The sequence below is a fragment of the Melopsittacus undulatus genome (genome assembly GCF_012275295.1).
Source record: "Melopsittacus undulatus isolate bMelUnd1 chromosome 25 unlocalized genomic scaffold, bMelUnd1.mat.Z SUPER_25_unloc_2, whole genome shotgun sequence".
In the NCBI taxonomy this organism is placed as follows: Eukaryota; Metazoa; Chordata; class Aves; order Psittaciformes; family Psittaculidae; genus Melopsittacus; species Melopsittacus undulatus.
The window spans coordinates 52386-79474 of NW_022993937.1; the positions used below are offsets into that span (position 1 = coordinate 52386).

The window sequence follows — 27089 nt, forward strand, 5'->3', positions numbered from 1 at the left end:
GAGGTTAGTTAATGGGCTTAATAAGGGGGTAATTAGGAGGTAATGGGGGTATTAATGAGGGAGGTTAATGAGGGGTCATTAATGGGGGGGCTTAAAGGGGTTAATTAGGGATGGGGTCATTAATGGGGTTAATATAGGGGTAATTAGGGGGTAATGGGTATTAATGAGGGGGTTAATGAGGGATTAGGGGTTAATGAATGGGGGGGGTCTTTTAGCCCCTCCCCCCTACAATGACGTCATCAGCCCCAGGCAAGGAAAAGCACCACCAAAAAAGCTTCATTTTTACTAAAATCCCTAAGTTTTACCCCAAAATCGTTGAGTTTTCCCCTTAAACTGCCCCAAATGAGCCAAAAGTGCCTGAATTGAACCCAAAATGGAAGGGGGGGGTTCAAGATGGCGGCCTCCAATGGGCGGTGCAGGAAGCAGGGTTCAAGATGGCCGCCATGATTAAAGATGGCCGCTGTGCCGTGCGTCGAGGAAGTGACGTAAAAGCGTCGTGAAAGGCCCAGGGCTGTGATACCCCCCCCGTTGTTACCAGGCAACGTCACGTCGCTTAGCAACGGTTGCGGTGCCGTCAAGCGCCGCGCTCGCTTTACGTCCGTCTTACCTCAGTGTGTCGTAAAGTGCCTGGATGGGGTGGGGGGTGTTGTCCCATTCCGCCGTATGGCGAGGAAGTGTCGTAAAGCTGAGGTGAAAGACTCCGCTCTTACCGTTACTAGGCGCTGCCCCGTCGCTTAGCAACGGTTGCCATGCCGTCAAGCGTCACTCTCGCTTTGCGTCCCTATCTCCACAGTGAGCCACGCTGCCGTAAAGCGTCTATACATTGAAGGGCGGAGCTTTGCCGTGTGTGGGCGTGGTTTGTGGTATAGGGGCGTGGCTTAAGGTGTGGGGGAGGGGTCCGGGTGAAGGTGGGGTCAGTGTGGGGGATGGGAACGGCCGTTTTGGGTTGATTTCAGTGCATTTCGCCACTCTGCCGTACGGCGATGAAGTGTCGTAAAGCTGTCGTGAAGGTGTCGTGAAGCAGGAGGAAGGAGGAGGCCGGTCCGTCATGGCCGCCGGCGGCCCCGGCCCCCTTCACCCCCGGACCGGACGTCTCGTGGCCTTGTCCCCGGGAGGCCGAAGTGCGACCAGGGCCCAAGCGGGACAGGAGTTTAACAATGGGATAGTCCTGAGCAGGGAGCCCCTGAGGGCCAACAGTGTGTTCACCGTCAGGATAGACCGCAAGGTAAGAGATATACTGGTTATACTGGTGTATACTGGGGTGTACTGGTGTGTACTGGTGTATAGTGGGGTGTACTGGGGTGTACTGGTGTGTACTGGGGTAATGGGGATGGGATAGTCCTGAGCAGGGAGCCCCTGAGGGCCAACAGTGTGTTCACCGTCAGGATAGACCGCAAGGTGAGCCCTATACTGGTTATACTGGTGTGTACTGGGGTATACTGGTGTGTACTGGTGTGTATTGGGGTATAATGGGGTATAATGGGGTATAATGGGGTACTGGGGTAATGGGGATGGGATAGTCCTGAGCAGGGAGCCCCTGAGGGCCAACAGTGTGTTCACCGTCAGGATAGACCGCAAGGTAAGAGATATACTGGTTATACTGGTGTATACTGGTGTATACTGGGGTGTACTGGGGTATACTGGTGTGTACTGGGGTGTAATGGGGTGTACTGGGGTGTATTGGGGTATAATGGGGTAATGGGGATGGGATAGTCCTGAGCAGGGAGCCCCTGAGGGCCAACAGTGTGTTCACCGTCAGGATAGACCGCAAGGTGAGCCGTGTACTGGTCTATACTGGTGTATACTGGTGTGTACTGGTGTATACTGGTGTGTACTGGGTTATACTGGTTTATACTGGTGTGTACTGGGGTGTACTGGGGTGTACTGGTGTATACTGGTGTATACTGGTGTATAATGGTGTATAATGGGGTGTAATGGGGTATTGGGGTAATGGGGATGGGATAGTCCTGAGCAGGGAGCCCCTGAGGGCCAACAGTGTGTTCACCGTCAGGATAGACCGCAAGGTGAGCCCTATACTGGTTATACTGGTTTATACTGGTGTGTACTGGTGTGTACTGGTGTGTACTGAGGTATAATGGGGTGTAATGGGGTACTGGGGTAATGGGGATGGGATAGTCCTGAGCAGGGAGCCCCTGAGGGCCAACAGTGTGTTCACCGTCAGGATAGACCGCAAGGTGAGCGGGGTACTGGTGTATACTGGTTTATACTGGTGTATACTGGTGTGTACTGGGGTATACTGGGGTATAGTGGGGTAATGGGGTAATGGGGATGGGATAGTCCTGAGCAGGGAGCCCCTGAGGGCCAACAGTGTGTTCACCGTCAGGATAGACCGCAAGGTGAGCCCTATACTGATGTATACTGGGTTATACTGGTGTATACTGGTGTATACTGGTGTGTACTGGGGTGTACTGGGGTATAGTGGGTTATACTGGTGTATAATGGGGTAATGGGGATGGGATAGTCCTGAGCAGGGAGCCCCTGAGGGCCAACAGTGTGTTCACCGTCAGGATAGACCGCAAGGTGAGCCCTATACTGGTTATACTGGTGTATACTGGTGTGTACTGGGGTGTACTGGGGTGTACTGGGGTGTACTGGGGTATAATGGGGTGTACTGGGGTATATTGGGGTATACTGAGGTAATGGGGTGTATTGGGGTAATGGGGATGGGCTAGTCCTGAGCAGGGAGCCCCTGAGGGCCAACAGTGTGTTCACCGTCAGGATAGACTGGAAGGTGAGACTGGGATGTACTGGGATGTACTGGGATGTACTGGGATGTACTGGGGTGTACTGGGATAATGGCATAGAGAGGGATGCATTGGGATACATTGGGATAATGGGCATGGGAATGGGAATGCGTTGGGATAGAGTGGGATATATTGGAATAATGGGATACATTGGGAATGGGATAATAAGATAAGGAGAGATACATTGGGATAGAGAGGGATACATCCCATTGTATCCCATTGTATCCCATCCCTATCCCATTCTAACCCATTCCAACCCACTCTATCCCACTCTATCTCATTGTATCCCATTGTATCTTTCTCTATCCTATGCCTATCCCGCTGTATCCCATTGTATCCCACCCTATCCCATTGCATCCCATTCCCGTATCCCATTGTATGCTGCTCTATCCCATTATAACCCACTCTATCCCATTGTATCCCATTCTAACCTATTCCATTCTATTCCATCTCATTGTATCTTGCTTTATCTCATCCTTGTATTCTTGTATCCCATTGTATCCCATTGTATCCCATTGTATCCCATTCTATCCCATTCTATCCCATTATATTCCATCTGTATCTCACTGTATCCCATTGTATCCCATTATATCCCATTGTATCCCACTCTATCCCATTGTATCCTATCCCTATCTCATTGTATCCTGCTCTATCCCATTGTATCCCATTGTATCCCATTGTGTCTCATTGTATCCCATCTGTATCCCATTCTATCCCATTATAACCCGCTCTATCCCATTGTATCCCATCTGTATCCCATTATAACCCACTCTATCCCATTGTATCGCATTCTATCCCATTATATCCCATTTGTATCCCATTGTATTCTATTATATCCCATCACTGTATCCCTATATCCCATTGTGTCTCATTGTATCCCATCTGTATCCCATTCTATCCCATTCTATCCCCTATATCCCCTGTCCCCCCCGCAGGTGAACTCATGGAGCGGCTCCCTGGAGGTTGGGGTCACCGCCCTGGACCCTGCCCACCTGGACTTCCCCAGCAGCGCCACCGGCCTCAGGGGGGGGTCCTGGGTGGTCTCCGGATGCTCCGTCCTCCGGGACGGACGTTCCCTACGGGAGGACTTTGGTCCGGACCTGGATGCATTAGGGGAAGGGGATAGGGTCGGGATACAGGCTACAGAGGGGGGGGAGCTGCGGCTGTGGGTCAATGGGCGCTGCTATGGGGCCGCGGCCGTCGGGCTCCCCCCCCGGGTATGGGCAGTGGTTGATCTCTATGGGAAGTGCACCCAGGTGACCGTGCTGGGGGCGGAGCCTGCGGGAGAGGAGGCGGAGCCTGAGGGGCAGGAGGCGGGGCCTGAAGGAGAGGACACGCCCACCGGAGGGGAGGGGATGGGGGCGGAGGAGGAGGGTGAGTTGGTGGGGGTGGGGATGGGGGGGGATGGGGGTGAATGGGATGGGAATGGGGGTGAATGGGGATGGGAATGGGGATGAATGGGGATGGGAATGGGGGTGAATGGGGATGGGAATATGGGGATGGATGGAGATGGGGATGAATGGGGGTGAATGGGGATGGAGGTGGGGATGAATGGGATGGGAATGGGGGTGAATGGGGATGAATGGGGGTGAATGGGGATGGGAATGGGGGGGAATGGGAATGGGGATGAATGGGGATGGGAATGGGGATGAATGGGGATGGGGATGAATGGGGATGGGGATGGGGGTGAATGGGGATGGGAATGGGGGTGGGAATGGGGATGAGGATGGGGGTGAATGGGGATGAATGAGGATGGGGGTGGGGGTGAATGGACATGGGAATGGGGATGGGGATGGGAATATGGGGATGGGGGTGAATGGGGATTAATGGGGATGGGAATGGGGGGGAATGGGGGTGAATAGGGGTGAATGGGGGTGGGAATGGGGATGGATGGAGATGAATAGGGATGGGATTGGGAACTAATGGGAATGGGGATGGGAATGATGGGGAGGTGAATGGGTCAGTGGAGGTCAATGGGTGTCAATGGGGGCTTCAATAGAGGTCAGTGGGGGGTCCATGGGTCTCTATGGGTCTCTATGGGGTCTCAATGTGTCTCTATGGGTCTCTATGGGTCTCTATGGGGTCTCAATGTGTCTCTATGGGTCTCTATGGGTCCCTATGGGGTCTCAATGTGTCTCTATGGGTCTCTCTGTTTCCAGCCCTCCCCCCACCCCCCCCCCGCCCCCAGCCCCGTCCGGACAAGTTCCCCGACAGCCTGGAGCCAATAGGGGCCGGTAAGTGCCGGGGGGCGGGGCTTCCATCGGGCACCTCGCGCTGTGATTGGCTCTCGCTGTGGGCGGGGTTATCAATGGGGGGGCGTGGCCTATGGCAAGGCTGGGGGGGGGGGTTAGGGTTCCCATTGATAACTAGGGGCCGTGGGAACCTCCCCTCCATTGACCCCTGCTTATGAATGAACCCCCCCATCTGTGGGCGTGGCTTCCCCTTAGCCCCGCCCCTTGCTTCCATGCTGCCCAATGAGGCTCCACCTCCTGTTTCCATTGTCCCCTGCTTATGAATGAACCCCCCCTTTGTGGGCGTGGTTTCCCCTTAGCCCCGCCCCTTCTCACTGCCCAATGAGATGCCTCCTCCCATTTCCATTGCCCCCTGCTTATGAATGACCCCCCCCTTTGTGGGCGTGGTTTCCCCTTAGCCCCGCCCCCTGCTCTCCCCATTGAGGCTCCACTTCCCATTGCTTGTGAATGACCCCCCCCCTTTGTGGGCGTGGTTTCAGCTTTAGCCCCGCCCCCTCCGGCCGCGCTGACCAATGAGGCTCTGCTGTTCCATGAGAAGTGTGGGGCCCTCATCAAGCTGAGCAATGGGCACAAGACAGCAGAGAGACGACGACCCCTGGATGAGTTCAACAATGGGGTGGTGCTGACCAACCGACCCCTGAGGGATGGGGAGATGTTCGAGGTATGAGTTTGGGGTGAATTTGGGGGATTTTGGGTCATTTTGGGGGGTTTTGGGGTCATTTGGGGTGATTTTGGGTCATTCAGGGGGGTTTAATGGGGTATTGTGGGGGTTCAGTAATGGGGTGGTGCTGACCAACCGGCCCCTGAGGAATGGGGAGATGTTCGAGGTACGAGTTTGGGGTGAATTCTGGCGATTTTGGGTCATTTTGGGGGGTTTTGGGTCACTTGGAGGGGATTTGATGGGGTATTGTGGGGGTCAACAATGGGGTGGTGCTGACCAACCGGCCCCTGAGGGATGGGGAGATGTTCGAGGTATGAGTTTGGGGTGAATTCCGGCGATTTTGGGTCATTTTGGGTCATTTTGGGGGGTTTTGGGTCACTTGGAGGGGATTTGGGGGGGGTTTGATGGGGTATTGTGGGGGTCAGTAATGGGGTGGTGCTGACCAACCGGCCCCTAAGAGATGGGGAGATGTTCGAGGTACGAGTTTGGGGTGAATTCAGGGGATTTTGGGTCATTTTGGGTGGTTTTGGGTCATTTTAGGGTGTTTTGGGTCACTTGGAGGGGATTTGGGGGGGATTTGACTGGATTTTAGTGCATTTTGGGTGGATTCGGGCTCATTTTGCCCCCCAGATCCGCATTGACAAGCTGGTGGACAAGTGGTCAGGCTCCATCGAGATGGGGGTCACTGCCCACAACCCCAACAGCCTCGAGTACCCGGCCACCATGACCAACCTGCGCTCCGGTCAGCACCCATGGGTGCCCCCCACCCCATGGGGACCCCCCCATCACCATCACAGTGGGGACCCCATCATCACAATGGGGTCCCCTTCATCACAATGGGGTCCCCTTCATCACAATGGGGACCCCCCATCACCATCACAGTGGGGACCCCATTACACCAATGGGGACCCCCCCATCACCATCACAGTGGGGACCCCTTCATCACAGTGGAGATCCAATGGGGTCCCCTTCATCACAATGGGGAACCCATCATCACCATCATAATGGGGACCCCATTACTCCAATGGGGCCCCCCCCATCACCATCATAATGGGGTCCCCATCATCACAATGGGGACCCCATCACCCCAAATGGGGACCCCCCCATGACCACAATAGGGTCCCCATCACCCCAAATGGGGACCCCCACAATGGGGCCCCCATCACCCCAATGGGCCCCCCATTGCCCCCCATTGCAGGCACCATCATGATGAGCGGCTGTGGGATCCTCACCAATGGGAAGGGAACGCGTCGGGAATACTGCGAGTTCAGCCTGGATGAGCTGCAGGTAACACCCCCCCCCACACCCCAAAACAGGGGGACCCCCCCCCAACCCCCCCCCTGCACCCCGGCAATGGGGAACCCCAAAAAGGGGCTCCAATGGGGGAGATTCCGGCCCTAAACCCAGTCATTGGCACCCATTGTACCCCATTGGCACCCATTGGTGCCCATTGGGACCCATTGTACCCATTGGCACCCGTTAGTGCCCATTGGGACCCATTGGCACCCATTGGGAGCCATTGTACTCTGTTGGCACCCATTGGTGCCCGTTGGCACCCGTTGTACCCATTGGCTCCCATTGGGACACATTGTACCCATTGGGACCCGTTGTACCCCGTTGGCACCCATTGACATCCATTGGCACCCATTGGTGCCCATTGTCCCCATTAGCACCCATTGGCACCCATTGGCACCCATTGGTACCCATTGGTGCCCATAGTCCCCATTGGCATCCGTTGTCCCCTTTGGCACCCATTGGCACCCACTGGCACCCATTGGTACCCATGGGTACCCATTGTCCCCATTGCCATCCATTGGCATCCATTGGCACCCATTGGTGCTCACTGGTACCCATTGGTACCCATTGTTCCCATTGGCACCCATTGGTACCTATTGGCCCCCATTGGCACCCATTGGCCCCCATTGGCCCCATTGACCCCATTGCCCCCATTGCCCCACAGGAAGGGGACCACATTGGCCTCATGCGGAAGCCCAACAACGCCCTGCACTTCTACATCAACGGCATCGACCAAGGTGGGGACATTGGGGGGACCCAAGGGGGGGGGGACCCCAAAAGTGGCTCCTGGGGGTGTCCCCATCCCTTTGGTGCCCCCAGGGCCTTGAGAGGGTGTTCATTGAGCCCATTGGCACCCATTGATGCCCATTGGCACCCATTGGTATCCATTGACGTCCGTTGAGTCCCATTGACATCCATTGATGTCATTGACTTCCATTGAGTCCCGTTGACACCCATTGATATCCATTGACTCCCATTGATCCCCATTGATATCTGTTGATGTCCATTGACCCCCATTGATCCCCATTGACCCCATTGACACCCATTGAGCCCCATTGACACTGTTTGACGTCCATTGACATCCATTGACGTCCATTGACATCCATTGACGTCCATTGACATCCATTCACTCCATTGATCCCCATTGGCATCCATTGAGTCCCATTGACGTCATTGATTTCCATTGAGTCCCATTGACACCCATTGAGTCCCATTGACACCCATTGAGTCCCATTGAGTCCCATTGACCCCATTGACACCCATTGATCCCCATTGACAACCATTGACCCCCATTGACTCCCATTGAGTCCCATTGCCCCCCACTGACCCCCATTGCCTCCGGTGCAGGGGTGGCGACGGCGGTGACCCCCCCGGTGCTCTATGGTGTGGTGGATCTCTATGGCATGGCCCCCATCAGCACCCATTGACACCCATTGATCCCCATTGACACCCATTGACTCCCATTGAGTCCCACTGACACCCATTGACTCCCATTGACGTCATTGATTTCCATTGAGTCCTGTTGACACCAATTGATCCCCATTGACACCCATTGATCCCCATTGACACCCATTGATCCCCATTGACATCCATTGATCCCCATTGACCCCATTGACACCCATTGATCCCCATTGACATCCATTGACTCCCATTGACCCCATTGAGTCCCTTTGAGTCCCATTGACCCCATTGACACCCATTGAGCCCGATCATCACCCATTGACCTCCATCATCACCCATTGAGTCCCATTGACACCCATTGACTCCCATTGAGTCCCATTGAGTCCCATTGAGTCCCATTGACCCCATTGACAACCATTGACTCCCATTGCCCCCCATTGACCCCCATTGCCTCCGGTGCAGGGGTGGCGACGGCGGTGACCCCCCCGGTGCTCTATGGTGTGGTGGATCTCTATGGCATGGCCGTCAAGGTCACCATCGTCCACAACCACAACCCCAGCGACCGCCTGCGCCGCAACAACGCCCTGCTGAGGGCCCTGTCCCCCCCGCCCCCCCCCCACCCCATAGCGGCCAATGGGGCCAGGGCCCCCCCCCCCGCCGGGACCACCCCCTCCCCCCCAGCGCCTGGTCTTCCACCCCAACTGTGGGCAGAAGGCAGCTGTGGTCAACGAAGGGAGGACGGCGCTGAGGCCACAGTGAGGAGCTATGGGGGCTATGGGGTCTATGGGGGCTATGGGGGCTATGGGGGTTATGGGGGTTATGGGAGGCTATGGGGTGGAGATGGGGGCTATGGGGTGGAGATGGCTATGGGGGTTATGGGGGTTATGGGGGCTATGGGGTGGAGATGGGGGCTATGGGGTCTATGGGGGCTATGGGGTGGAGATGGGGGCTATGGGGGCTATGGGGGCTATGGGGTCTATGGGGGCTATGGGGGATATGGGGGCTATGGGGGATATGGGGGCTATGGGGGCTATGGGGGATATGGGGTGGAGATGGGGGCTATGGGGTCTATGGGGTGGAGATGGGGGCTATGGGGTCTATGGGGTGGAGATGGGGGCTATGGGGTCTATGGGGGCTATGGGGTGGAGATGGGGGCTATGGGGTCTATGGGGTGGAGGTGGGGGCTATGGGGGCTATGGGGGCTATGGGGTGGAGATGGGGGCTATGGGGTCTATGGGGTGGAGGTGGGGGCTATGGGGTCTATGGGGAGCTATGGGGGTTATGGGGGGGCTATGGGGTGGAGATGGGGGCTATGGGGGTTATGGGGGGGCTATGGGGTGGAGGTGGGGGCTATGGGGGTTATGGGGGGGCTATGGGGTGGAGATGGGGGCTATGGGGTCTATGGGGGTTATGGGGGGCTATGGGGTGGAGATGGGGGCTATGGGGGTATTGGGGGGTATTGGGTGTGAAGGTGGGGGCTATGGGGTGGAGATGGGGGCTATGGGGCGCTATGGGGTGGAGGTGGGGGCTATGGGGTGGAGATGGGGGTTATGGGGGGCTATGGGGTGGAGATGGGGGCTATGGGGTCTGTGGGGGCTATGGGGTGGAGATGGGGGCTATGGGGGCTATGGGGTGGAGATGGGGGCTATGGGGTGGAGGTGGGGGCTATGTGGTCTATGGGGGCTGTGGGGTGGAGATGGGGGCTATGGGGTCTGTGGGGGCTATGGGGTGGAGATGGGGGCTATGGGGGCTATGGGGTCTATGGGGGCTATGCGGTGGAGATGGGGGCTATGGGGGTTATGGGGGGCTATGGGGTGGAGGTGGGGGGCTATGGGGTGGAGATGGGGGCTATGGGGGCTATGGGGTGGAGATGGGGGCTATGGGGGCCTATTGGGGCTATGGGGGCTATGGGGGCTATGGGGTGGAGATGGGGGCTATGGGGGCTATGGGGTGGAGATGGGGGCTATGGGGGCTATGGGGTGGAGATGCTGTCTATGGGGGGCTATTGGGGCTATGGGGGCTATGGGGGGCTATGGGGTGGAGGTGGGGGCTATGGGGGCCTATTGGGGCTATGGGGTGGAGATGGGGGCTATGGGCACTATGGGATGGAGATGGTGTCTCTGGGGTATCTATGAGGTCTCTATGGGGTGTTTATGATGTGTCTATGGGTTATCTATGGGTTATCTATGTGGTATCTATAGGGTGTCCATGGGTTATCTATGGGGCCTCTATGTGGTCTCTATGTAGTCTCTATGGTCTCTATGTGTCTCTATGGTCTCTATGTGTCTCTATGTGTCTCTATGGGTCTGTGTGGGGTCCCTATGCCCCCCCCCACGTGACCCCTCACATGACCCTCACATGACCCTCACGTGACCCTCACATGACCCCCCCGTGACCCCTAGCGCCACGGATGACTTCAACCACGGGGTGGTGCTGACCTCTCGCGCCCTGCGGGATGAGGAACTGTTCCAGGTGCGCCTGGATCACGTGGTCGACAAGTGGGCGGGGTCAATCGAGATCGGGGTCACGACCCACAGCCCCGCCCACCTGCAGCTGCCCTCCACCATGACCAACCTGCGCTCCGGTCCGTGCCCCATAGGGATACATGGGGAGATATGGGGTTCCTATGGGGGGATATGGGGTGTATGGGGTTCTATGGGGGGTCTATGGGGTTATTATGGGGTTCTATGGGGTCTATGGGGGGATATGGGGTTCTATGGGGTTCCTATTGGCTTTTATGGGGTTCTATGGGGTTATTATGGGGTTCTATGGGGCCTATAGCATCTCTATGGGGTTGTTATGGGGTTTTTATGGGGTTATTATGGGGTTCTTATGGGGTCTATATCATCTCTATGGGGTTCTTATTGGGTCTATAGCATCTCTATGGGGTTCTTATGGGGTTCTTATGGGGTCTGTAGCATCTCTATGGGGTTCTTATGGGGTTATTATGGGGTTATTATGGCGTTATTACGGGGTCTATAGCATCTCTATGGGGTTCTTATGGGGTTGTTATGTGGTTCTATGGGGTCTATGGGGTGTATCGGGTTTTATGGGGAGATATTAATTCCTATGGGGTTCTATGGGGGCTCTATGGGGGGTCTATGGGGGATATGGGGTCAATCGAGATCGGGGTCACGACCCACAGCCCCGCCCACCTGCAGCTGCCCTCCACCATGACCAACCTGCGCTCTGGTCCGTGCCCCATAGGGACATATGGGATCCTATGGGGGGATATGGGGTGTATGGGGGTCTATGGGGGGTCTATGGGGTCTATGGGGGTCTATGGGGGGTCTATGGGGGTCTATGGGGGTTCTATGGGGGTCTATGGGGGATATGGGGTTCTATGGGGTCAATCGAGATCGGGGTCACGACCCACAGCCCCGCCCACCTGCAGCTGCCCTCCACCATGACCAACCTGCGCTCCGGTCCGTGCCCCATAGGGATACATGGGGTCCTATGGGGGATATGGGGTTATATGGGGGTGTATGGGGTTATTATGGGGTTCTATGGGGTCTATGGGGGGATATGGGGTTCTATGGGGTTCCTATTGGCTTTTATGGGGTTCTATGGGGTTATTATGGGGTTCTATGGGGTCTATAGCATCTCTATGGGGTTGTTATGGGGTTATTATGGGGTTCTATGGGGTGTATGGGGTTCTATGGGGGTCTATGGGGTTATTATGGGGTTCCTATGGGGAGATATGGGGTTATTATGGGGTTCTATGGGGTTATTATGGGGTTCTATGGGGTCTATAGCATCTCTATGGGGTTGTTATGGGGTTATTATGGGGTTCTATGAGGTCTATGGGGGGATATGGGTTCTACACTAATTCTATGGATTCCTACTGGCTTTTATGGGGTTCTATGGGGTTCTTATGGGGTTCTTATGGGGTTCTTATGGGGTCTATAGCATCTCTATGGGGTTATTATGGGGTTCTTATGGGGTTCTTATGGGGTCTATAGCATCTCTATGGGGTTGTTATGGGGTTCTTATGGGGTCTATAGCATCTCTATGGGGTTATTATGGGGTTCTTATGGGGTTCTTATGGGGTCTATAGCATCTCTATGGGGTTATTATGGGGTTCTGTGGGGTCTATAGCATCTCTATGGGGTTATTATGGGGTTGCTATGGGGTCTGTAGCATCTCTATGGGGTTATTATGGGGTTATTATGGGGTCTATAGCATCTCTATGGGGTTCTTATGGGGTCTGTAACATCTCTATGGGGTTGTTATGGGGTTATTATGGGGTTATTATGGCGTTATTATGGGGTCTATAGCATCTCTGTGGGGTTCTTATGGGGTTGTTATGTGGTTCTATGGGGTCTACGGAGTGTATCGGGTTCTATGGGGAGATATGAGTTCCTATGGGGTTCTATGGGGGGTCTATGGGGGCTCTATGGGGTTCTATGGGGGGATATGTTGTTCTATGGGGGTCTATGTGGTCTACAGCATCTCAATGGGGTTCTGATGGGGTTCCTATGAGGCCTATGGCATCTCTGTGGGGTCCCTATGGGGTCTATGGGGCTCCTCCCCACCCCATGGCTCCCTATGGGTCCCTGTCCGCCCCACAGGCACATGGATGATGACAGGCAATGGGGTCATGCACAATGGGACCACGGTGCTGGATGAGTATGGCCACAACCTGGACAGGCTCAAGGTGGGACCCACACATCCCACCCCATAGCTGCCCCATAACCCCCCTATAGCACCGCCTATACCCCCCATAGCTGCCCCATATCCCCCCCATAGCTGCCCCATATCCCACCCCATAGCTGCCCCATAGCCCCCCCATAGCTGCCCCATATCCCACCCCATAGCTGCCCCATAACCCCCCCATAACCCCCCCTATACTGCCCCATAACCCCCCTATACTGCCCCATAAACCCCTTATAGCTGCCCCATAGCTGCCCCATAGCTGCCCCATAACCCACTCCATAGCTGCCCCATAACCTCCCCCATAGCTGCCCCATATCCCCCCCATAGCTGCCCCATAGGCCCCCCATAACCCCCCTATAGCCCGCACTATACTGCCCCATAACCCCCCATAGCTGCCCCATATCCCACCCCATAGCTGCCCCATAACCCCCCTATAGCCCCCCTATACCCCCCATAGCAGCCCCATAACCCCCCTTTAGCCCCCCCATACCCCCCATAGCTGCCCCATCTCCCCCCATAGCTGCCCCATAGCTGCCCCATAACCCCCCTGTAGCCCCCCCTATACCCCCCATAGCTGCCCCATAGCTGCCCCATAGCTGCCCCATGTCCCCCTGTGTGCCCCCCCTGCCCCACAGGCCGGGGACACGGTGGGGGTGCTGCGCAGGCCGGATGGGACCCTCCACTTCTTTGTCAATGGGGCAGCCCAGGGCCCTGCCGCATGGAACGTGCCCCCCAACGTCTATGCTGTGGTTGATCTCTATGGGCAGGCGGCTCAGGCCACTATTGTGGATGAGGGGGGTGAGCTATGGGGGGATATGGGGTAATAGGGGTAATAGGGGTAATGGGGGTAATGGGGGTGATGGGGGTAATGGGGGTGATGGGGTAATGGGGGTAATAGGGGTAATGGGGGTAATGGGGGTGATGGGGGTAATGGGGGTGATGGGGGTAATGGGGGTAATAGGGGTAATGGGGGTAATGGGGGTGATGGGGGTAATGGGGGTGATGGGGGTAATGGGGGTGATGGGGTAATGGGGGTGATGGGGTAATGGGGGTTATGGGGTAATGGGGGTAATGGGGGTAATGGGGTAATGGGGGTAATGGGGGTAATGGGGTAATGGGGTAATGGGGGTAATGGGGGTGATGGGGGTGATGGGGTAATGGGGGTAATGGGGGCAATGGGGGTGATGGGGGTAATGGGGGTGATGGGGTAATGGGGGTAATGGGGGTAATGGGGGTGATGGGGTAATGGGGGTGATGAGGACATCATGGTCTGGGTTTGGGATGCCCCCATTGGGGTGGTTCGGGTTCCCTATTGACTTCCATTGGGTTCCATTGACTTCCCATTAGATTCCCATTGACTTCCCATTGGGTTCCTATTGGTTTCCCATTTGATTCCCATTGACTTCCTATTGGGTTCCCATTGGGTTCCTGTTGGTTTCCCATTAGATTCCCATTGGCTTCCTATTAGGTTCCATTGACTTCCCATTGACTACCCATTGAGTTCCTATTGGGTTCCATTGTGTTCCATTGGGTTCCCATTGACGTCCCATTGTCTCCCCATTGCCTCCCCATTGCCTCCCCATTACCTCCCCATTGTCTCCCCATTACCTCCCCATTACCTCCCCATTGCCTCCCCATTGTCTCCCCATTGCCTCCCCATTACCTCCCCATTACCTCCCCATTGTCTCCCCATTGTCTCCCCATTGTCTCCCCATTGCCTCCCCATTACCTCCCCATTGTCTCCCCATTGTCTCCCCATTACCTCCCCATTACCTCCCCATTGTCTCCCCATTGCCTCCCCATTACCTCCCCATTGTCTCCCCATTGCCTCCCCATTACCTCCCCATTGCCTCCCCATTGCCTCCCCATTGTCTCCCCATTACCTCCCCATTGTCTCCCCATTGTCTCCCCATTGCCTCCCCATTGTCTCCCCATTACCTCCCCATTGTCTCCCCATTGTCTCCCCATTGCCTCCCCATTGTCTCCCCATTACCTCCCCATTGTCTCCCCATTGCCTCCCATTACCTCCCCATTGTCTCCCCATTGCCTCCCCATTACCTCCCCATTGTCTCCCCATTACCTCCCCATTCCCTCCCCATTGCCTCCCATTACCTCCCCATTGCCTCCCCATTGTCTCCCCATTACCTCCCCATTGTCTCCCCATTGTCTCCCCATTGCCTCCCCATTGTCTCCCCATTACCTCCCCATTGTCTCCCCATTACATCCCCATTACCTCCCCATTACCTCCCCATTGTCTCCCCATTACATCCCCATTACCTCCCCATTACCTCCCCATTGTCTCCCCATTGCCTCCCCATTACCTCCCCATTGCCCCCCCATTGTGTCCCCATTGTCTCCCCATTGACTTCCCATTGTCTCCCATTGACTTCCCATTGGGTTCCTATTGGTTTCCCATTTGATTCCCATTGACTTCCCATTGGGTTCCTATTGGTTTCCCATTTGATTCCCATTGACTTCCCATTGGGTTCCTATTGGTTTCCCATTAGATTCCCTTTGGCTTCCTATTAGGTTCCATTGACTTCCCATTGACTACCCATTGTGTTCCTATTGGGTTCCCATTGACTTCCCATTGCCTCCCCATTGTGTCCCCATTGCCTCCCCATTGACTCCCATTGTCTCCCATTGGCAGAGGCCCCACTGGTCCCTCCCCCCCTGTGCGGGCCGGAGCTGGGGGGCTCCGAGTCCTCCCCCCCTGCAGGGGGCGCTGTGGGGGAGCTGAGGTTCCATCGGCTCCATGGCTCCAACGCCCTCATCACCAATGGAGGCCGCACAGCCCTGAGGCAGAACTGCAGAGCTGAGTTCAATGATGCCATCGTGGTGTCCAACCGGTGAGAGCATAGAGACATATAGGGACCTATAGATCCATAGGGACCCATAGAGACCATAGAGACATAGAGACCTATAGGTACCATAGAGACATATAGAGATCTATAGATCCATAGGGACCTATAGAGACACATAGAGACCTATAGGGACCATAGAGACCATAGAGACATAGAGACCATAGAGACCTATAGAGATACATAGAGACACATAGAGACCATAGAGACCTATAGATCCATAGAGACCATAGAGATCATAGAGACCTATAGATCCATAGGGACCCATAGAGAGACATAGAGACACATAGAGACCATAGAGACACATAGAGACCATAGAGACCATAGAGACATAGAGACCATAGAGACCTATAGAGATACATAGAGACACATAGAGACCATAGAGACACATAGAGACCATAGACACATAGAGACACATAGAGACATAGAGACCATAGAGACCATAGAGACACATAGGGACACATAGAGACACATAGAGACCCATAGAGACCCCATAGAGACACATAGGGACCCATAGAGACCATAGAGACACACAGGGACCCCATAGAGATCCCACAGTGACCCATAGATATCCCATCCAGACCCATAGAGGGACCCATTACCCCATTGACCCCATTGACCCCATTGTCCATAGGGCGCTGCGGGACGGGGAGCTCTTTGAGATCGTCATCCAGAAGATGGTGGATCGGTGGTCGGGCTCCATTGAGGCCGGTGAGAGCTGGGGGGCTGTGGGGGCTATGGGGGTAATGGGAGTAATGGGGGCTATGGGGTAATGGAGGTAATGGGGGCAATGGGGTAATGGAGGTAATGGGGGCAATGGGGTAATGGGGTCAATGGGGTAATGGGGGGCAATGGAGCTATGGGGGTAATAGGGGTAATGGGGGGACCCCAAATGCCCTCAATTCCTGACACCCGTCATTGACACCCATTGACCTCTATGGATCACATTGATTCCATTGATCCCATTGATCCCCACTGACCCCATTGACCCCATTGATCCCCATTGATCCCCATTGATCCCCACTGACCCCCATTGATCCCCACTGACCCCATTGACCCCCATTGATCCCCCTGACCCCATTGACCCCACTGACCCCATTGATCCCCACTCACCCCATTGACCCCATTGATCCCCATTGATCCCAAGGGGTCACCGCCATCCGCCCGGAGGACCTGGAGTTCCCCAACACCATGACTGACATTGACTATGACACCTGGATGCTGAGGTGGGAGCAGATCCCATAGCCCATCGTATCCTATCACATCCCATAATATCCCATTGTATCCCGTTTCCCATTGTATCCCATCATATCCCATCATATCCCATATCCCATCGTATCCCATTATATCCAGTTATATCCCATTATATCCCATATCCTATCATATCCCATCATATCCCTTATCCCATCATATCACATTTATATCCCATATCCCATCATATTCCATATCCCATCATATCCCATACACCCCACATCCCATATCCCATATATCCTATACATCCCATATGCCATACATCCCACATCCCACATCCTATACATCCCACATCCCATATCCCATACATCCCATATCCCACATCCCATATCCCATACATCCCATATCCCATACATCCCATATCCCACATCCCATATCCCATATCCCATACATCCCAAATCCCATGTCCCATACATCCCATATCCCATGCCCCATACAGCGCATACATCCCATTGTATCCTGCTGTATCCCATTGTATCCCATTGTATCCCATTCTATCCCATTCCATCCCACTGTATCCCATTGTAATCCCACTGTATCCTACTGTATCCCATGTGTGATATCCGGTTGTATCCCATTGTATCCCATTGTATCCCATTCCATCTCACTGTATCCCATTCTATCCCATTGTAATCCCACTGTATCCCATATGTGATCTCCGGTTGTATCCCATTGTAATCCCACTGTATCCCACTGTATCCCATTGTAATCCCACTGTATCCCATACGGTGCCAGCGGCACAGCCATCATGCAGGACGGGAACACCATGAGGAACAACTATGGCTGTGACCTGGATGCTTTGGGAACGGGATCCAGGATCGGGATGATGAGGACGGAGCGAGGGGACCTGCGGTACTTCATCAATGGGGCCGACCAGGGGGTGGCCTGTTCCGGGCTGCCTGACGGTAATGGGGTGTATGGGGTGTGGGGTGTATGGGGTGTATGGGGTATGGGGTGTATGGGGTATGGGGTATGGGGTGTATGGGGTATGGGGTGTATGGGGTATGGGGTGTTTGGGATATGGGGTGTATGGGGTATGGGGTGTATGGGGTGTATGGGGTGTATGGGGTATGGGGTGTATGGGACCTGCGGTACTTCATCAATGGGGCCGACCAGGGGGTGGCCTGTTCCGGTCTGCCTGACGGTAATGGGGTGTATGGGGTATGGGGTGTATGGGGTATGGGGTGTATGGGGTATAGGGTGTATGGGGTGTGGGGTGTATGGGGTATGGGGTGTATGGGGTATGGGGTGTGGGGTGTATGGGGTATGGGGTGTATGGGGTATGGGGTGTATGGGGTATGGGGTGTATGGAGTATGGGGTATGGGGTGTATGGGGTGTATGGGGTGTATGGGGTATGGGGTGTATGGGACCTGCGGTACTTCATCAATGGGGCCGACCAGGGGGTGGCCTGTTCCGGTCTGCCTGACGGTAATGGGGTGTATGGGGTATGGGGTGTATGGGGTGTATGGGGTATGGGGTGTATGGGGTGTATGGGGTGTGGGGTGTATGGGGTATGGGGTGTATGGGGTGTATGGGGTGTGGGATGTATGGGGTATGGGGTGTATGGGGTATGGGGTATATGGGGTATGGGGTGTATGGGGTGTATGGGGTATGGGGTGTGTGGGGTATGGGGTGTATGGGGTGTATGGGGTATGGGGTGTATGGGGTATGGGGTGTATGGGACCTGCGGTACTTCATCAATGGGGCCGACCAGGGGGTGGCCTGTTCCGGTCTGCCTGACGGTAATGGGGTCTATGGGGTATGGGGTGTATGGGGTGTATGGGGTATGGGGTGTATGGGGTGTATGGGGTATGGGGTGTATGGGGTGTATGGGGTATGGGGTGTATGGGGTATGGGGTGTATGGGGTGTATGGGGTATGGGGTGTATGGGGTGTATGGGGTATGGGGTGTATGGGGTATGGGGTGTATGGGGTGTATGTGGGGTATGGGGTGTATGGGGTATGGGGTGTATGGGGTATGGGGTGTATGGGGTGTGGGGTGTATGGGGTGTATGGGGTATGGGGTGTTTGGGGTATGGGGTGTATGGGGTGTGGGGTGTATGGGGTATGGGGTGTATGGGGTATGGGGTGTTTGGGGTATGGGGTGTATGGGGTGTGGGGTGTATGGGGTATGGGGTGTTTGGGGTATGGGGTGTTTGGGGTATGGGGTGTATGGGGTATGGGGTGTATGGGGTATGGGGTGTATGGGGTGTGGGGTGTATGGGGTGTATGGGGTATGGGGTGTATGGGGTATGGGGTGTATGGGGTGTATGGGGTGTATGGGGTATGGGGTGTATGGGGTGTATGGGGTGTATGGGGTATGGGGTGTATGGGGTGTATGGGGTGTATGGGGTATGGGGTGTATGGGGTGTGGGGTGTATGGGGTATGGGGTGTATGGGGTATGGGGTGTATGGGGTGTATGGGGTATGGGGTGTATGGGGTATGGGGTGTATGGGGTATGGGGTGTATGGGGTGTGGGGTGTATGGGGTATGGGGTGTATGGGGTGTATGGGGTATGGGGTGTATGGGGTATGGGGTATGGGATGTATGGGGTATGGGGTGTATGGGTTATTATGGGCTGTTCCTATGGGTTATTATGGGCTGTTCCTATGGGTCATTATGGGCTGTTCCTATGGCTCACTATGTGTCCCTGTGTCTGTGCCCCATAGAGGTCTATGCGGTTGTGGATCTCTATGGGCAGTGTGTGCAGGTTTCCCTCACTGGGGCCTCAGGCCCCACTGACAACAGCCTGGCCCCCCCCAGCGCCCCCGACAAGGCCTGTGCCCTGCCCTCGCCAGGTGGGACCCCCCCCATTGACCCCCCATTAACCACCATTAACCCCCATCACCCCCTATACCCTCCCATTGACCCCCATTAAGCTCCCCATTAACCCCATTCCCCCCCATTCCCTGCTATACCCCCCATTGACCCCCCTTTAAACCCCCCCTTGGAACCCCATTGTCCCCCATTCCCCATTAACCCCCCATTACTGCCCATTGACGCCCCATACCCCCCTATTAACTTCTTTATACCCCCCATTACCCCCCATTCCTCCCCCATTCCCCCCATTCCCCCCTATTACCCTCCATTAACTCAACAATTACCCCCATATTACCCCCCATTGCTCCCCATTAACCCCACCATTGACCCCCACTGCCCCTCCATTACCCCCATTACCCCTCATTACCCCCCATTGACCCCATTACCCCCATTAACCCCTCCTTATACCCCCTACTACCCCCCCATTGCCCCCCATTTCCCCATTAACCTCCCATATCCCCCCATTACCCCCCTATTAACCCCTTTATACCCTCCATTAACCCCCCATTGTCCCCCTTATACCCCATCACCCCCCATTAGCCCCCTATTAACCCCATTATAACCCCCCCATTAACCCATGTTCCCCCCCCGCAGCCCCCCCCGCCCCCTGCCAGCTCTTCCATGGCCGCTGTGGCCAGAACGTGGCTCCCATTCCCCCCCATTATACCCCCCATATCCCCCTATTAACCCCATTATAACCCCCCCATTGCCCCCCATATCCCCCCCATTGACCCCCCATTACCCCCCATTAACCCCCATTAACCCCCATTAACCCCCATTAACCCCCCATTACCCCCTATTAACCCCATTATAACCCCCCATCACCCCCCATTGCCCCCCATACCCCCCCCCATTGATCCCCATTGATCCCCATTCACCCCCATTAACCCCCATTGCCCCCCCCGCAGCCCCCCCCGCCCCCTGCCAGCGCTTCCATGGCCGCTGTGGCCAGAACGTGGCTCCCTTCCCCCCCATTATACCCCCCATATCCCCCCTATCACCCCCCATATCCCCCCCCATTGATCCCCATTCACCCCCATTACCCCCCATTAACCCCCATTAACCCCCCATTACCCCCATTACCCCCATTACCCCCCTATTAACCCCATTATAACCCCCCCATCACCCCCCATATCCCCCCCATTGATCCCCATTGATCCCCATTCACCCCCATTAACCCCCATTGCCCCCCCCGCAGCCCCCCCCCGCCCCCTGCCAGCGCTTCCATGGCCGCTGTGGCCAGAACGTGGCTCCCATTCCCCCCCATTAACCCCATTATACCCCCCATTGCCCCCCATATCCCCCCCCATTGATCCCCATTGATCCCCATTGATCCCCATTGATCCCCACTGACCCCCATTGATCCCCATTGATCCCCATTACCCCCATTAACCCATATTACCCCCCCCGCAGCCCCCCCCGCCCCCTGCCAGCGCTTCCATGGCCGCTGTGGCCAGAACGTGGCTCCCTTCCCCCCCATTATAACCCCCTTACCCCCCCCATCACCCCCCGTATCCCCCCCCCATTGATCCCCATTGATCCCCATTGATCCCCATTACCCCCCATTAACCCCCATCACCCCCCATATCCCCCCCCATTGATCCCCATTGATCCCCATTGATCCCCATTGATCCCCATTGATCCCCATTCACCCCCATTAACCATGTTCCCCCCCCCGCAGCCCCCCCCGCCCCCTGCCAGCGCTTCCATGGCCGCTGTGGCCAGAACGTGGCTCCCATTCCCCCCCATTAACCCCCCATATCCCCCCCCCACTGACCCCCACTGACCCCCATTGATCCCCATTGACCCCCATTGAACCCCATTACCCCCCCATTACCCCCATTATAACCCCCATTGCCCCCCCCGCAGCCCCCCCCGCCCCCTGCCAGCGCTTCCATGGCCGCTGTGGCCAGAACGTGGCTCTGGCAGCCGAGGGCTCCGGTGCCGTCCGTGTGTCCGGTTACTGCCATGGCCTCGTCTTCAGCCGCAGCCACCTGCGCCCGGGGGAGCTCTTCGAGGTCAGGGCCCCTTTAAGGGGCGGGGCTTGCGGGGGGACACGCCCCCTGGGGGGGGACACAGCCAATGGGGTTGTCACTATAGTGAATGGGACATGGGCCCTTTAAGGGGCGGGGCTTGTGTGGGGACACGCCCCCTGGGGGGGGACACAGCCAATGGGGTTGTCACTATAGTGAATGGGACATGGGCCCTTTAAGGGGCGGGGCTTGTGTGGGGACACGCCCCCTGGGGGGGAGCTGACCAATGGGGTTGTCACTATAGTGAATGGGACATGGCCCCTTTAAGGGGAGGGGCTTGCGTGGGGACACGCCCCCTGGGGGGGGAGCTGACCAATGGGGTTGTCACTATAGTGAATGGGACATGGCCCCTTTAAGGGGCGGGGCTTGTGTGGGGACACGCCCCCTGGGGGAGGAGCTGACCAATGGGGTTGTCACTATAGAGTGAATGGGACATGGCCCCTTTAAGGGGCGGGGCTTACGTGGGGACACGCCCCCTAAGGGAACAGGTGGCCAATGGGGTTATCCCTATAGAGTGAATGGGGTGCTGTGTCTTTAAGGGGAGGGGCTTCGCAAGGACACGCCCCCTGGGGGAGGAGCTGACCAATGGGGTTGTCACTATAGAGTGAATGGGACATGGCCCCTTTAAGGGGCGGGGCTTCAATGGGACACGCCCCCTGGGGGGGGACACAGCCAATGGGGTTGGGTCTTGTCCCTATATGGTGAATGGGTCATGGTCCCTTTAAGGGGAGGGGCTTCACAAGGACACGCCCCCTAGGGGGGGAGCTGACCAATGGGGTTATCCCTATATTGTGAATGGGGCGTGGTCCCTTTAAGGGGTGGGGCTTCGCAAGGACACGCCCCCTCGGGGGGGAGCTGACCAATGGGGATGTCACTATAGAGTGAATGGGACATGGCCCCTTTAAGGGGCGGGGCTTGTGTGGGGACACGCCCCCTTGGGGGGACACAGCCAATGGGGTTGTCACTATATAGTGGTGAATGGGACATGGTCCCTTTAAGGGGCGGGGCTTTAATGGACACGCCCCCTGGGGGGGACACAGCCAATGGGGTTGTCCCTATCTAGTGGTGAATGGGGTGCTGTGTCTTTAAGGGGCGGGGCTTCGCAAGGACACGCCCCCTGGGGGGGACACAGCCAATGGGGTTGTCACTATAGTGAATGGGACATGGTCCCTTTAAGGGGCGGGGCTTACGTGGGGACACGCCCCCTGGGGGGGGACACAGCCAATGGGGTTGGTTCTTGTCCCTATATGGTAAATGGGGCGTGGTCCCTTTAAGGGGAGGGGCTTACGTGGGGACACGCCCCCTTGGGGGGGACACAGCCAATGGGGTTATCCCTATATGGTGAATGGGACCCCTATAGCCCCCTATAGCCTCTGTATCCCCTATATCCCCTATACCCCCTATAGCCCCTATAGCCCCCTGTAGCCCCTGTACCCCCTATAGCCCCTATAGCTCCTATACCCCCTATATCCCCTATAGCCCTTTAGCCCCTATATCCCCTATACCCCCTATACCCCCTATAGCCCCTGTACCCCCTATATCCCTCCTATATCCCCTATATCCCCCCTATACTCCCCATATACCCCCTATATCCTCCCCCATATCCCCCCCTATATACCCCTATATACCCCTATACCCCCCCCTATATCCCCCCCCCTCATTCCCCTCCCCCCCCCAGGTCCGGATCGAGGCTCTGGACGAGCGGTGGGCGGGGTCAGTGCGGGTGGGGCTGGCAGCCCCTCCCCCTCCCCCCCCCGCCCTGCCCCCCTCCCTCCTCGAGCTCCCCTCCCCCCACGCCTGGCTCGTGGTGGGGGCCGAGGTGTGGGGGGAGGGGAACCGGACACGGGACAACTATGGGGTGTCCCTGGAGAGGCTGGGGGTGAGTGGGGGAGGGGGGGGGGGGGAGGGGGGGATATAGGGTGGGGTATGGGGGGGATATGGGGTATATGGGGCTCTATAGGGGGTATAGGGGGGATATAGGGGGGGTATGGGGGGATATAGGAGGTCTATTGGGGGGTATAGCAGGGGTATGGGGGGTTGTGGGGGGCTATGGGGGGGATATAGGGGGGTATAAGGGGGATATGGGGGGGTATGGGGGGATATAGGGGGTATATGGGGGGAATATGGGGGGATATGGGGCTCTGTAGGGGGTCTATGGGGGGGTATGGGGGGGATATGGGGGGATATGGGGGTATAGGGGGGATAAAGGGGGGATATGGGGGGATATAGGGGGGATATAGAGGGGATATGGGGGGATATAGGGGGTCTATTGGGGGGTATAGCATGGGTATGGGGGGTTCTGGGGGGCTATGGGGGGGATATAGGGGGGTATAAGGGGGATATGGGGGAAGATGGGGGGATATAGGGGGTATATGGGGGGCATATGGGGGGATACGGGGCTCTGTAGGGGGTCTATGGGGGGGTATGGGGGGGATATGGGGGTATAGAGGGGATAAAGGGGGGATATGGGGGTATAGGGGGGATATAGAGGGGATATGGGGGGATATAGGGGGGATATGGGGCTCTATAGGGGGTCTATTGGGGGGTATAGCAGGGGTATGGGGGGTTGTGGGGGGGTATGGGGGGGATATAGGGGGGTATAAGGGGGAGATGGGGGGATATAGAGGGGATATGGGGGGATATAGGGGGTATATGGGGGGAATATGGGGGGATATGGGGCTCTATAGATGGTCTATGGGGGGGTATAGGGGGGGATATGGGGGGATGTGGGGTATAGGGGGGATAAAGGGGGGGTATGGGGGGATATTGGGGGTTCCGGGGGTATAGGGGGGATATGGGGGGTCTCTATGTGTCTCTATGGTCTCTATGGTCTCTATGGTCTCTATGTGTCTCTATGTGTCTCTATGTGTCTCTATGGGTCTCTATGTGTCTCTATGTGTCTCTATGGTCTCTATGGTCTCTATGTGTCTCTATGTGTCTCTATGTGTCTCTATGTGTCTCTATGTGTCTCTATGTGTCTCTATGTGTCTCTATGTGTCTCTATGTGTCTCTATGGTCTCTATGGTCTCTATGTGTCTCTATGTGTCTCTATGTGTCTCTATGTGTCTCTATATGTCTCTATGGTCTCTATGGTCTCTATGGGGCAGGTTGGGAACCGTCTCGGTGTTCGCCGTGGCCCTGATGACTCAATGCACATCCTGGTGGATGGGGAGGACATGGGACCTGCAGCCACCGGCGTCGCCAAGGTAACGCTGGCCACGCCCCCTCCCTGGCCACGCCCACTCCCTAGCCACGCCCCCTCCCAGACCACGCCCCCTCTGAGGCCACGCCCCCAATGAGCCCAAAGCCCCATTCAGTCAATGCCCCTTTAAGGCTGTGACCCTGTTGAGGCCACGCCCCCTCAGTTGGCCACGCCCACTCCCGAGGCCACGCCCCCCTCCAAGTGGGCCCCCCCTCCCTGATGTCACTTCCTGGGGGGGGGGGGGGGGGGGGGGGGGGGGGGGGGGGGGGGGGGGGGGGGGGTGACGTCACTTCCTGTATGCGCGGAGGGCATTGATGTCATAGAAACCGATGACGTCACTTCCTGTTTGGGAGGGGCGGGGTTATGATGTCACTGGTGTCACTTCCTCTGCGCGGGGTGGGCTCAATTGTGACGTCACACAGGTCAGTGACGTCACTTCCTGTTTGAGGTCTATGACGTCACAGAGCTCAGTAACGTCACTTCCTGTTTGACTTCTAAGACGTCACAAAGCTCAGTGACCTCACTTCCGGTGGGGGAGGGGCAGGGTTGTGACCTCACACCGGACGGGGGGGGAGGGGGTGGCAACGCTGTCGGCCATGACGTAATTGATGACATCACTGATGACGTCACCGATGACGTCACCGATGACGTCACTTCCTCCCCCCCCAGAACGCACACGTGGCCCTTGACCTCTATGGGCGGGTGACAGCCGTGAGCATCGTCAGCGCGGGGGGGGGAGGGGCGGGGGGGGAGGGCAGCGCCGGCCCCTCCCCCAGCACCAGCCCCTCCCCCACGCCCAGCCCCTCCCCCACCGCCGGAGCCCCCCCCAGCGTGAGTGAACCTGAATGAGACCCAACCTGACCCCATTGATCCCCATTGAGCCCCATTGAACCCCATTGAGTCCCATTGAGCCCCATTGAGCCCCATTGATCCCCATTGATCCCCATTAATCCCCATTGAACCCCATTGAGCCCCATTGAGCCCCATTGATAACCATTGACCCCCATTGATCTCCATTGACTCCCATTGAACCCGGTTGAACCCCATTGACACCCATCGAGCGCCCATTGATCCCCATTGAGCCCCGCTGATGCCATTGATCCCCATTGAGCCCTGTTGACTCCCATTGACTTCCATTGATCCCCGTGGACCCCCATTGAAACCATTGAGCCCTATTGAACCCCATTGACCCCCATTGAGGCCCCATTGATCCCCATTGACAATCATTGACTGCCATTGACATTCATTGACATCCATTGAGCCCATTGATGCCCATTGACCCCCATTGACCCCCATTGATCCCCATTGATCCCCATTGACCCCATTGACCCCATTGATCCCCATTGACCCCCATTGACCCTATTGACCCCATTGACCCCCATTGACCCCCACAGGCCCCGCCCACCTTCCTGCCCCGCCATGGCCGCAACATCCTCCTGTCCAATGGGAACCGCACAGCATTGACCCCCATTGACCCCATTGACCCCCATTGACCCCCATTGACCCCCATTGATCCCCATTGACTCCCATTGATCCCCACTGACCCCCATTGACCCCCACAGGCCCCCCCCACCTTCCTGCCCCGCCATGGCCGCAACATCCTCCTGTCCAATGGGAACCGCACAGCATTGACCCCCATTGACCCCATTGACCCCCATTGACTCCATTGTCCCCCATTGACCCCCATTGTCTCCCATTGATCCCCATTGACACCCATTGACCCCCATTGACTCCCATTGATCCCCATTGATCCCCATTGACCCCATTGATCCCCATTGATCCCCATTGACCCCATTGACTCCCATTGACCCCATTGATCCCCATTGACCCCCATTGATCCCCATTGACCCCCATTGACCCCCATTGACCCCCATTGACCCCCACAGGCCC

At 56.6% G+C, this 27089-nt stretch overlaps 1 protein-coding gene across 1 annotated transcript; it reads left to right on the top strand.

The window, feature by feature from the left end:
- Positions 1-1016: 1016 nt before the first annotated feature.
- NEURL4 (neuralized E3 ubiquitin protein ligase 4) lies at positions 1017-26677 on the top strand (the record flags this gene model as incomplete). Its single annotated transcript, XM_034073516.1, is given in 23 exon segments — positions 1017-1225; positions 3701-4101; positions 4765-4766; positions 4925-4999; positions 5497-5678; positions 6309-6420; positions 6877-6965; positions 7639-7711; positions 8838-9034; positions 9036-9130; positions 10778-10959; positions 12947-13032; positions 13667-13829; positions 15682-15880; positions 16527-16603; positions 17040-17118; positions 17879-18048; positions 19814-19942; positions 21834-21982; positions 23676-23876; positions 25105-25203; positions 25869-25910; positions 26594-26677. Coding segments are annotated over 23 exon segments (3063 nt in total), but the record flags the coding sequence as incomplete, so codon positions are not given.
- Between the last annotated feature and the right edge of the window lie 412 nt (positions 26678-27089).